Source organism: Rhea pennata, chromosome 3 (genome assembly GCF_028389875.1).
Source record: "Rhea pennata isolate bPtePen1 chromosome 3, bPtePen1.pri, whole genome shotgun sequence".
NCBI classification, from domain to species: Eukaryota; Metazoa; Chordata; class Aves; order Rheiformes; family Rheidae; genus Rhea; species Rhea pennata.
This window is the reverse complement of record NC_084665.1, coordinates 28,100,067-28,113,201: the sequence shown is the minus strand read 5'-3', so window position 1 is coordinate 28,113,201 and position 13,135 is coordinate 28,100,067. Positions and strand designations below refer to the sequence as shown.

Below are 13,135 nucleotides of genomic sequence, written 5' to 3'. Positions count from 1 at the left end.
AGAGAGAGAGAGAGAGAGAGAGAGAATGGACTGAATACTGGGATAGCAAAAGTCTAAATCTGCTGTAAGAGTGATGGATAAAAAGTTCTGAGTGACACCCAATATTAGGGGGAAACTGCAAGTTAACACTTTGTTTAGAGATGTTCTCTTGCTCAATACTCCAAGCAACTTCCTCCCTTTAATTAAACTTTTTATTCCTTGTATCTAGCAAGCGCATTTGGCTCCTGAACACACACATACACTGCAGCAGGGCCTCAGCAATACTGATCCAGGAGCTCAGCCACTTCACTCTGCTGTAACTCGAGCCATACTCAGGAACAGGGCACTTAGTAGCCCATGTGGTTTTGCACAGACACAGAGGAAGAGAGACTGCTTGGTACTTGCATAACTTGCAAGCTTTATATGCATGTGTTTTGAAATACTTTAACACACAAAGCAGTATTATGAACACAGCACTAAATAGCTTACACACTTTGCCGGAGATGGACCACTACTTCAACATTTGACAATTAGATTCCAATACTCTTAACTCCTTATTCCTCTAGGGACAGAGCAGGAGTGAGCATATTTTTTATATTATATTTTTATATTATATTTTATATATATATTTAACACAAGCACTGTTTTGTAATAGAGCTATGAGCTTGGGACACACATACACACACAGAGCGGATGATCAAAAAGCTGTTCAAAACTTGGATCACTTGATATAGGAAGCTAATTGCCTCAGGTATCCTAGCTTAGCAAGCAAAAAGCCAGACTAAGTATGAACCTAGTACATACAAGCCGCTGGCAAATTATCCCACTGAAAAAGCAACAAGTTTCCTCCAAGAGAACCTATTTGAGTTTGTCAGTGCACACCAGGATACTTAACTTAAATGAAACAATTCTGCAGTTCGCTACGATGAGAGATCCACAGTCTGAATTCTTTTGCACCAAAGTTACCCCAGCAATATATTTATACAAAACAGACTGCACACCTACCTTTTACTTTGCTGGTTAGCATCCTCAGCGTTTCTCAGAGCTTCGCAAATGCCCTCTGTGGGTTGCAGTGCAGAAGGACGATCACAGTATCACCCAGAAATCACAGCTAGCCTCTGGCCCTGCCTCCCTCAAAGCTGCAATTCTTTTTCCTATCAAGACATAAAGCAGTAGCTGCCCTGACCGCAGCTCCGAGCTGTCACCTTAGAAGAGGATAAGCCACTTTACTGCAAAGGGGGTACACAAAATCAGTTAAGAAGAAGTAAGTATGCTGATATCACATAAAGCATTGTTAGACTGGCGCAAAAATACAGAAATAGCAGTGCAGGGATAGAATCTTCGTTTTAAATATTTTCAGAACGGAACTTCTGGTAGGATGCTCAACGGCACAGCAAAGCAGGGGATCCCACGTCTCCTGAAACAGCAGCAGAGGCAGAAGCAGAACCCTGCTTTGCGATATGTTAAAAAAAATTCCCCACTCCTCCACCCTCCCCCAAAAAAGCCCATCAAAGCGAGCGCGAGACCCACAAGACAGAGCCCGTCAGCCAACACTCCCAGAACAGCATGCAACAGTGTAACAGGAGCCACAAGCCTGGCTGGGTTAAAATGTTAATTCTAAGTGTATTAAATGATCACACAAAAGCTGACAGGACAGGTGCTTTCTTTGTACTGTCCTGTCATCCCAGGGCATTTCACCCCCCCCCCCCCATATCTCATACTTCATGTACGTAAGAGCTCTGAAGAAACACCTGGTCCCTTTTACCCAGAATATCTAATACCCTTAACCTACACCAGAATCTTTCCTATTTCCTCTCTCCAATGCTAGTATATGTAATCGGTAAGACTTATTACACCAAAAGCTTCAAGCACCTCATTTGGCATATTTGCACCGTTATCAGGTATGAATAAGCACTTTCCATACAATACACATTAAAACAGCTTTACATCCACAAGGGGAATCGAATAACTATTAACGTCTACAGTATTGTCATCTAAAGATAGAAAGTGGAAATCTACTTCAGAATTAATTTTGTCATTAAAACATAACTTTTAGTAAATGCTTTTCAATATTACAGAAAGAGTTGTTTACTTTTTAGAAAGTTTACTAATTTCTAAGCAAACAGAACTGAAACAAGAAGCGTAAGCCAAGATTAACATTTTCCCTCCTCCACAAAAGAATAAAAATACATATATATATATATATAGCATAACACCGCAGTTCCACTAGCTTAACAAAGTCAGGGAACGCAGGTTCAGTTTTAGAGTTACAGACACCAACGAATACAATCTGTTATTCAGAACCTGTATGACCCCACCTTTCTGGATCGGCCGTCGCCACCGCTGGGCCCACTGCACCTTCAGCCCATCGCTCTTCAGCGGGAGCTCTGCAGCATCTCTAACCACACGATCCCATCTTCTTGCAGCGCCTACTCGCCCCAGCCCTGCCTGCCCTAAAATTGAGCCAAACCACATCGACTGCTACAGCAGATTCTCACACAGGTCGAGACACAGAAGGAAAACAGACAGGGAGGCACTGCAGAAAAGGCATATCCCCTTCAAAACCATTTTCTTGGAAAAAAACATGTTTTTTTTTTAAGCTCTCTCCTATTGAAATCTTTTTTTCCTCATCACTCCCCCTTTAAAAGCCAGTACAAGACATTGTGCTGGAAAAAAAAAAGAAAAAAAAAGAAAATTGAATCTTATACCTATGTACCACAGTTTGAGGATACAGGATGATATGATCATTTATAGCTCAGAGTGGCAAACCAATGCACACACCAAATTTGGAAAAAGATTTAGGTATTTCTCAGCTTCAGACTGAATACTTGCTGAGCTACAGTAGCTTCTGCAGATTTACCAAAGCTATACAAAATCCAGTTCATTAAAAAAGAAATTAAAAGAAAATGAAAAATGTTAACAGGTAGAAACAGTCTAATATATTCTTAATGAGGAAAAAAAAACCCTTACATTTACATCAGAAATACCATAAGTCTACACTCGCTAAATAACCGGCTTTCTTGCTCAAGCTCTTTAACGTAAAGAATAAACTCAGAAAGAGATCAAGTTCTCAAGCACTTCACCATATCCACCTCCAAAAATAACCTGCCTATTCACATTAAAGTGCACACTCGCTCCTCTAATGAAAATTTAGTCCAAGAACTCTAGAGGACAAAAAAAACAAGCAGATTATTATTACAGTCTAATTGCAACCATATCTGTGCTATTCAATCCTTTTACCCATTTGAGGACTTTAAAAATAAATAAATAAATACTGTAGTCACAAATCACTCAAAATACAACACAAACTCCAAATTAGTAAAACAGCAGTGCCAACAGGTCATCCTTCTTCAATGTGTCGCATCATTTTCAGTGCAAAGTGCCACGCCACACTTTAGAAGGTTAGAAAAACATAAATGTAGAAAACCTCCCAATCACTTTTCTTACTGGTCTCGCAAAAGGACTTCTCATGCGCTAGAAGGTAATGAAATTAATACAGTAGGTTTTGTTGCCTTTTTGTACAGGAGTCAGAAACAAAAGGGGTCTCCCAACAGTGCTTATTAAAGCTAGCGCAAAACTGTCAAGTGCCTTGCAGCTCTCTTCCATGCTTTATGTTATACAAAGAAAAGGCAAAGCATTTGGACTTTTCAGCTGCTGCTGTCTCCATTTAATCAGCATTTTAACAGACATGTTTATAATTTAAAGAGAAAGCATTGCAGCCACACAAACCGCTAATTTCCTGATAGATATCTCTGATGGCGTTTGTATAATACACTGGGACAGGAGGCAATAGCAGCTCAATGCAGAACTTCATAGCTAAACAAAGTTGTAATTTTCTTCTCGTTAGAGTTCTTGTTTAAAAAAGCTAAGTGATACTATGCAGACATAAGTTTTGCAATGTCTCTGAATCTCTCAGCTGAGAGATTTTAATTTATTGCTCTTACCACTGAAGATTATAAGGTCTCTAGGACTTCCTTCCAGTATCACTCCTTGAAAATACTGAAAACCGTATTTTTCCACATTTTTCCCAAAATTCCATTCAAGCAAATTGTAACAAAAACCCCTCCAAATTTTAACAGCTGTATTGCAGATTAATCAATCTAAAGCAGGCCTCTCTACTAGAGAAGCCCAAATGAACACATTTTGCAGTGACCTCTGAACTGCTCTGACTGAAAGCGTTATTTCACCACTACTCCATCAAACCAAGTATGTTCAAGCAATCCAAATTCTAGGTATATACTTTTGCTTTCAATCCACATGGTCAGATTCCAACTATCTACTGCTTTGGAGTTTAGTTAATCATACCCTGAGGGATTTAGCCTACAATTCCAAGCTGTTCCAAAATTTGCCTATTATTTATAAAACCTGAGGCACCACAAGATATATGATGATATTCAAAAAAAAAAAAAAAAAATTCTTGGAGGCGATATCCATCCTCAAAAACTGAATCTGTAGCAAAAACCTCTGGCTTTATTATTCTGCTGCTTTTAACCAGAACTTCCCAGTGAAATTCAGTGGGCTAAAGAACTACAGATCCACATAACACACACAACAGGAAACCTCTTCAGAAAACAGCACGGTCCACCTGCGACTCTGCATAAGGGGGAAGGAAGCAAACGGAGCCCACCCTGTTGCTGCTGTTCTGCGCAGCGCGGGGTGCAAAGCTTGTCAGCTGACGCAAAACAGGCGTTATTCTTTTGTTCTCCAAAATGAAAAACTGGGTAGTATACCTACAGTAAACTGTAAACAAACTAGTAGTTCTACAGTTCATTTTATGTATATTTGGTGTTCTCAATTCACCTATGCACACGCTTCCTTACCTCAGCGAGTTAACCGAAATGAAACATTCTGAAATAATTTGTATTACCCTTGTATCATAATTTCAGTAAAAATATAAAAAGGCGGTGAAATCATATGTGGATATCAAATATAAAAAAATTGCCTTTTTAACAGCCATCTTCACGGCTTTGCGTCAACTCATAATAATGAAATCAAATATTTTGTCTTAAATACTATGAAGTCACCATAAAAAGCCTTTTCATTTACGTTAACTAAGCCTCGTTTGTAAGCTTAATTAATTTTATGTCCTTTAGGAAGCCAGAGTTGGGACTTAAAAGTATCTGTGACTTTAATTTATCCACTGGGTTTCAAACTCCCAATTTTCCCAGAGGATCATGAAAGCCTGCCAATTTAGTTTGATGCATTAAAACTGTTTACACAAGTCCAAAATACATTTAAACATGAAACAGTTTGGTTTCTCCCCCACCCTCACCCACCCCCTTTTTCAGGCCAAATAAACTGGCAGGACAACTGAGAACCGATTCCAGACTGGAACACCACATTCAAAGCTAGAAGTTGAGTGTCACAGAAACACAAGAGAATCAGGCAAGACAGCAGTCACTGCGTTCTTTAATACAACAGCTAAAATCCAAGGTAGATGCACCTCTTCAAGAGGCACCATAGCTGCTTACAGCAGAGGTCTACGTTGCTTCCTCTCTTTCCCCTTCAATTATATTTTTATTGTGTATAAAGATCACATGCATGTGCGAGCGGCTCCAGCAACCTGAAGAAAAATAGTTAAGCAAAGAGTAAGGCTACTTCTAAAATAAGACAGATTTGCACTCACAAAAGGAGCCTTCCTAAAAGCCGCAAGACCATGCAACTTGTTTCATTATAGACAGTGGGTGAAAGGTGGTACAGACCACTGAGAAAAAAAAATAGGATTCTCAAACATTTTAAATTAAAAAAAAAAAAACAAAAAAACAAAAAAAAAACAAAAACTCTTCTCAACGAACAGCACCACCGTGCAAAGTAGAGCAGAATAGATACTAAAAAGGCAGGAGTTGTCTCCAGATACTAGAGTAATTGGGAAACCAGCAGCTAAAGAACATCAAGACACAGCTTTATTTAGTAAATAAGTTAGGCTGAAACTATTGAGGATGAATAGAAAAAGCAACCTGCTGAGAGACAGAACAACAAAACGTAATTAGAAGTCCTATTCCATCCAACTCCAGCAAGAATGCTTAGAGCAACAGGCTTAAGGGGAGCCTTGTACTATTCACCCACGGCATGAAGCACAAATACTTACGACCCGGAGCCAAGAGGGAGAAAAAACAAACACATACAAGAAAGGAAGGGAGAGTAGAAGGAAGAAGAATGAAAACATTTAGCGAGTTCCAAGATCCAGCAATAAACGCGGGCCTTTAATCTCGCCGGTGTCTCTCTCCATTTCCCACCGCTCCGGCCGCACCGCCCTTTTACTACCGCTGACAGCCCGAATTACGAGCTCCGGCCGCAAGCCCGGCCGTGAACGCTGCCTTCCAACCAGAGGGCTTCTCCAGAACGGCTCAAGGCTCTCGCAAGAGCCCGCACATCACCCCGTCACGCTTCAAGGTGTCCGTCCTTCAGCACCCCGTGGAAGCAACCCAAAATCCTGCGCTGATTTAAAGAAGCCGATGGAACCAGAAAGATCAACAGTTCCTCTCCGAACTATACAAATGAGCACAAGCACTAACACTGAGATGAAATACGAGGTAAACTGTGGCTCCACTGAAGCTAGGAAGTAACCGGGAAAATGATTCCTTGAAAAAGGAGCAAAGGAATCTTACAAACAGGTGTCCATCAGGCGATCCTGATCTTTCTAAACAAAACAACCGTCCCCCTACAAGCCCTCACCACCAGCTAGAGGCCTACGCTGTCACCATACCTATCGCGTGTTACAAAATCAGTTACCCTCTAACGCTTTCCCTACTGCGTGACGTGCAGGTAGAACAGGAACAACATTCCTAGCCTTGAAACTGCCTCCATCAAGAATGCGATGCAACAAGAACCTAAAGTAAAAAGAGGAAAGTAAACCTCAGTAATTGCTATAAACCACATTAAGAAGGGAAGCTACTACTTTGAATAACAAGGACCGGCATACAGAATCCTCCTCTACAGTAACAGAATAATTAGCAAAATAATTCTACTTACAAAAAAAAAAAAAAAAGAAAAAAAATGCTTCTGAGATTTTTAAGAGCACTGTTCTTGATCAGTATTTTTTCCTTCTTACATACATCATGATATAAATCACCAAAAACAAAATCCTTTGCAAGAGTACATTTCTCACACAAGAGAGAAATCTGTCATATAACTACTCTTCACACATCAAAAATATTCAGTTAAAGAGTATGAAATACATACTGTAAGGACAAGATTATCTTCAGCATCCCAGATATTAAAAACATTTCTAAAGCGAGAGCAAGAGAGTCTCTCTATTAGACTCCTCTGTGTGCTTGTTTCATCTTTTGTTTCTTGGTTTTTTTCCTAAAGCAAAAGTATTACTCGCAACCAGGCCAAAAAGACTGTTTGCAAAAACAGCACTTTTTTCAACACATAATCCTTTGCTTCTGAGCTGGCCGCAGCCCGAGGACGGTTCCTGTTCACTGCCCCTTAGCTAAAGCCTATTTTAACAAAAGGTGAGCTACCGCGGAGCTTCTGGAGCTCCTCTTCCTTGCTACTGTAATCTAATCACCTCGGCACAAATCAAGGTCATTTTCTCAGGCAGGACAGACTTACGTCCTGACAAAGCTTTTATTTTTAAGAAAACTAGCACACTGACAATAGCATATAGCAATCTCATGAGCTAAGCCCTGTGAATGAAGCTGAACTCACCGCTGCTAGGAACCACTACACTGCAGCACCATGGGCACTTGAAGCCTGGAAAAGCAGCCATTAAAGGGGGGGGAAAAAGTTTTTTTTTTTTTTTTTTTTTTTTTTTTGACTTCTCTTTATTCTAGCTCAGATAAATGATACGCAACCCAACTTGCTGTAGCTGGTCATTCCACATGTCCACTTTTCTTCACGCTGAGCCCAGTCACAGATGAATCATGATGCATATTCTTACGTTCCCGAAACTAAGAGCACAGATGACCAAAAGTCAGCACCAAAAATCCTCTCGGCTCAAGTTCTCATGCCCCCCCTCAAGTGCACATTTATCACTGGGGATTTCAGAGAAGACTTGAAAGGTTTTAGTGAAGCAACAGGTTCAGGAGATACTTTGGCTCTTCAAACCTATGGGAGCAGCACACCCTCATACCCCTTAACTGAAAAGTGCCTCAGTAGTTTTGACGTAGACTCGATATACACTCCAAAATGTTCATCTTTCATGTGACTTTCATACAACACCCAGCAAAAAAATAGGGAGGCGCAATTACAGACTGACTTTCATGCCACCCCCATTCCAGCATATCTCTGCCCTACCTCTCCCTTTTTATTATTTCTTTTTTTAAAAAATCCCTCTCCTCTCCTATTTGGTAATAGTACCTATACCGTCACAGAACAATATGTGGATCCCACATAATAAGAAAGTTTATGTTTTCATTTAATTTATCCAATTCCCCCCCAGTAACAACAGAAGAATGAAACTTCAGTCTCCACTTAATCATTACAGCTATTCTTTGCCTTCCTCATTTCTCTGAAAGAAATCCATGAGCTCAGTTTTGTTTATTTATTTAAGAGAGGAATGATTTAATTTCTCTGACAAAAATATTTTCAATCACAGAAAATATTTCAGTAGAAGGTATGTCTAAGTTTCAGGGCACCCTGCACAGCTGCATTTAAATAAAAAAAAAAAAAAAAGAGAGAGAGAGAGAGTTCATCTATTTTTTATATGTTACCATTCTGTCAAAGTCCTCATTGTTGAAGGTGTCTATTAAAATGTTTTATACCATGTTGTTATCACATGCTGGTGACAAACTTGGAAACAGCAGTACTCCTTTTTCTTAAACACATATGATGACGCTTCCACATCTTTGCTTGCCATTAGTTATTGTTACAGAGCTAACTGAGCAGAGGCTTTCTTAAAAGGGGAAACAAGGCAATGGAAAAAAGGAATGGAAAACTACCCCCAGGGGAACACCCCCCTGCCAGCTCCCAGCAGCTGACCACGTCGTCCTACTCTTCAAAAGCCTGAATCTAGTGGGACAAAAGGGAAGATCTCATACCCTAGCAGACTAACTGCGTAAAATGTTAGAGATGTTAAACGAACAGCTTAAACAGTGTCCTCGAGATACAGGGCGCTGGCAAAAGGCACTGTAGTAAGATGGTACTCTGATATCTTTCAGCTAAAGATGGGCATTAGCTGCACGAATGAAAACTTCTGATCCAGAAAGAAAAGCTTTAGGCATCGTCCTTCCTGCAGGTTCACAACATCAGACAGAGCCAAGCCAAGCCAGGAGCTAGCTGCTGTCGACGCAGGGCTCCTGCTCGCCCTTGGCAAGAGCTCCCACCCCTTCTCTCACACCAGCTGCAACACTTCAACCACCCCGGGAGCCAGTTTGGGAAGAAACCCTCCAAAACACCTGGGGTGAGCAGTTACCAGTCTAGTGCTGGGTCACCTCTGTGAACCAGTTCACCAGCAGCAAACAAGCACCAGCATGAGGGTGGAGGAGATGCAGAGCATGAGCTTGCAGCCCGAAGCAGAGAGCAATCCTTAACAACAGGCTTCACTGTACTGCTACTTACAGTGTCTTTTTTTTTTTTTTTTTTTTTTTTTTTTTTGTAGACCTTTTCCCTTTTGCTCTACCCTTGGTGGAATTAATAGTTCTCCCCCCCCCCAAGACAGTCTTCAAGCTGTTTTCATCACGACACTAACTGAAAGACGCTGGCAGAACCAAAAGCAGGCACCAACGCTGTGCTGCTGTCTCGGGACGGCACGAGGCAGGAGACAGACCCTAGCCCAAGCTCCCAAGCTTCATGTTCCCACTCAGAAGCACATGCTTTCACTTCAAGTGACGCATCTGAAAAAGCAGAAGACCAAAATTCATCGCGTCCTCTGCTGAGAACTGTGTTGGAAATATTTAACAGTAAGATATGACTATTGCACATGAGATCACAAATGGGATTCAACGCTTTGCTACTGGTGATAGTCAAAATGTACTGAAGCTCTAGTAAACGTGAAAAAACTCTGTTTTATCAAAAGAGTAGATCAAAACTTATTTCAATTGTGGAAGTGAATCTGCAATACATAGATTTTCTACTCTATACAGAAACTGCATACTCTTACCATGGATATGTTACATGTCCATGTACTAAACCAATCACTAGAAACAGTTTTCTAAATTACATAAAATGGTTTCTTTCATCTGTTTATTCTCATAAAAGTTTCAATGTGAAAGCCAAAAGAAAACAGCTGCGTAAAGTATTTTCAACTTCAAGAGACATGTTAGAAGGTATTTCTGCCTGTGCTGGAGGGCACAATCTGTAATAACATTTTGCCTTCCAGATAATGACAGGAGACATTAAAAGGACAACTTGCTCTCTACTAAGCTCACTTGACTGGCAGAGCATGCGCATGCATAACACAGCTTTGCCAAAGATAATTAAAATTATTTTTTACATTTCATTGTAAATTACATTAATTTATGGCCTTCCTAAAAGGCATTTAGCAAACAGCTAATTAAATTCAAGCTATTAGAGTTTAATTAGAGTTATTTAAAAAAAAATCTCCAAACAATTCACACATCTTTGTGTATGTGTTATTGTGCTTGTTAACAGAAAGAACGAGCATCAAGTGATTATAGGCACAGAAGAAAACTAAGCAGCATGATTCAAATCTGAAAAACTGGAAGTCATCTAAACTTTCACGGTTCAAAAAAAAAAAAAAAAATCTGGGAATGTCCTCTCCTAAGTCCAGAAAACCCTTGAACATCAATGCTTGTTATAAAAGCAAAGTCGAAGGCCAATAACGAATATCATGATATACAGTTTAAATGCTGAGCTTAGCTTAATCCTCATTAAATTCTAATAAAATGAGGGTGCCTTCCTGAGCAAGAGTAAAATAAATTAAAGGGCCAGATGCAGCCTTCCTTATTAAGGCAAATGGGCTGCTCACAAGAGTTGACTGCTGCCCCAGCTCAAGAGCGAGTGGTTGGACCATCCAGCCATACTGCGCTTTTACTCTGTTAATAACATAGGCAAGGGAAAACCACTTTTTTTTTTAAATGACTGTTTTCTGTTATAAAGGAAACAAAGTTATTTCTAAACACCGACCTCAGTACGGCCAGCACTTCACAAGCAAACAAACGTTGGTGCTCTTTGATATGTTGATCAATGCCACTACTGGGTAAAGAGGTTCATAAATATTAACTGCGCTATATTTGCATGCATCACCCACAGGCACAGTTTTCCCTGTTGAAAATGGGAACAGAACCTTTACAATTCCTCTGTGTGTCGCTTTTTGATCACAAGATATAAAATGACCATGAAAGTTACTTGAGCAGGGATAGCGTATCAGGCAAAGAGCCAAACTTAAAAAAAAAATGTACTGTTAATTATGGTGCACCAGTTTGGTTTGGACAAGTGCCCAAAATGCTGCAGTAGACATTTCAAAAACCTTAAAGGTTAGGATCACACTCAAAACTATTTAAATGAGTAACTTTTTCCAGAAAATTGAGAACGATTCACTATTATTACAGACTTCACATGAGAACTATTGAATTAAATTAATCCAATTTAAGAGGAAAAGATTCTACAAAAGATGGACTCAGCTCGAACACGAAATGCCTAGACCCGATGCAGTAACACTGAAAAAGAGCAGAAGGCGCGTGGCAAGCAGACACCCCACACGGATCCGACCGCTATTTACAGTGACGTTATGTCGTCACTATAATCCGCAGAAAACGAGAAAAAGTACTTGCACGCTTTGGAACTTCTTACATTTGGAAATATTTTCAGTTCCCGCTTCCAACCAGGACTGCTTCAGCCTAACTGCAATCTGTCCTTGGAAGCATTCGGGATACGGGCCACCGAAGTATTTTCTTGGAGAAACCGATGACAATTTGCCACCGTAACACCGCAAGAGAACACACCTTGCCACCTCCGCGGGAATGTTTAGATTACCGGCGAATATTCTAGCTCCCGCTCCACGTCCACGGAGCGGCGAGGGCTCCAGCGCCCCGTCCGCAGCCGCGCCACCCCCGGCGGCCGGCCGCCCTCTCCCGCCCCGGCGCGGCCGGGAACGCGCCCGCCGCGCCGGGACTCCAGGGCGGGCGGGAGCCGCAGCGCCGGGCCGCGCTCTCCCGGGCCCGGCCCGGCCCGGCCGCCAAGAAAAGCAGTAATAATTAAGAAAAAAAGAAAGAAAGAAAAGCTCAGATAAATAACTCCAGGGAAACCAAGCCCGCGGAGACGGGCAAGGCAAGAACAAAGGCGGCAAGTGCAGCAGGAGCTGCTTGCAACAGATGGTTTGAAGCTGACCAGATTTCGCACTGGCATCTCCTCCGGGGAGCGGGCGGCATTCGCACGCCCGAGTCCGCCCGCCGCCGCGCTGCGCTGCGCTGCGCTCCGCTGCCGGCCGCCGCCCGGGCCAGGTGGGGACGGGGCGCCCGGCGGGGGCGGCTCGGCGGGGGCGGCAGCGCGGCGCCCCTCACCCGCCGCCGCAGGTGCGCGGCCGCGGCCCGCGGCGGGCGGCCAGGGGCAGCGGCGCCCGCGGCTCGTTCGCTCGCTCGCTCGCCCGCCCCGTCCCGTCGCGTCCGGTCGCGTCGCGCCCCGCCGCCGCCGCTCACCCAGACTGCCGGCGAAACCGTCCATCTTGCGTCGGGGCGCGCTGCTGCCGCAGCCGGGACAGGTTCATTCAGCGGCGGAGGGCGGGAGGCGGCGGCGCCGCCCGGCGCTCATGAGCCGCCCGGGGCAGCGGCTCCCCGCTCCGGCGGCTCCGGCGGCTGCGGCGCTGCTGCCGCGCTCCGTGCGTGCGGCGCGACCCCGGCACGGCCGCGAGTGCCGGGCTCCTCCCGCCGCCGCCGCCGCCGGCGCCGCCCCCAGCGCCCAGTGCTGTCGTGCTTCCGACTCCGCCCGCCCTGGCGCCCGCCGCTTCCCCTGCGGGCGGCCCGGCCCGGCCCGGCCCGGCGCGGCCCGGCGCGGCCGAGCGGCGCTGCCGGGACGCGCCGCCGAGGCAGGAGCCGCGGGAGCGCCCCTGAGCCGGGCGGCGCCGTCTGCGTGCGCGCTCCCGCGGCGGCGGGGAGGGGAGCGGGGGTCGCTCGCGCGGTAACCGAGCGGTCACGACGGAGGTTTGGGCCGATTCATGCGAAAACGGGGGTCCCGGCGGTGGGCTTTGGGGGAGGTTTTGTTGCTGGCTGGGCGGGAAGCGCCACCGGTGCGAGCTGGGGCTGCTGCTCGCGGA

At 43.9% G+C, this 13,135-nt stretch overlaps 1 protein-coding gene across 2 annotated transcripts in view; it reads right to left on the bottom strand.

Annotated features, from left to right (window-relative positions):
- The window catches only part of EML4 (EMAP like 4), a 159,966-nt gene extending 147,263 nt beyond the window's left edge, over positions 1 to 12,703 (bottom strand). For both annotated transcript variants that reach the window (XM_062571892.1, XM_062571893.1), the window contains exon 1: positions 12,522 to 12,703. In XM_062571892.1, the coding sequence (XP_062427876.1) occupies positions 12,522 to 12,546 (25 nt within the window). In that variant the 5' untranslated portion in view covers positions 12,547 to 12,703. The remainder of the gene's footprint in view (positions 1 to 12,521) is intronic.
- Positions 12,704 to 13,135: the final 432 nt, after the last annotated feature.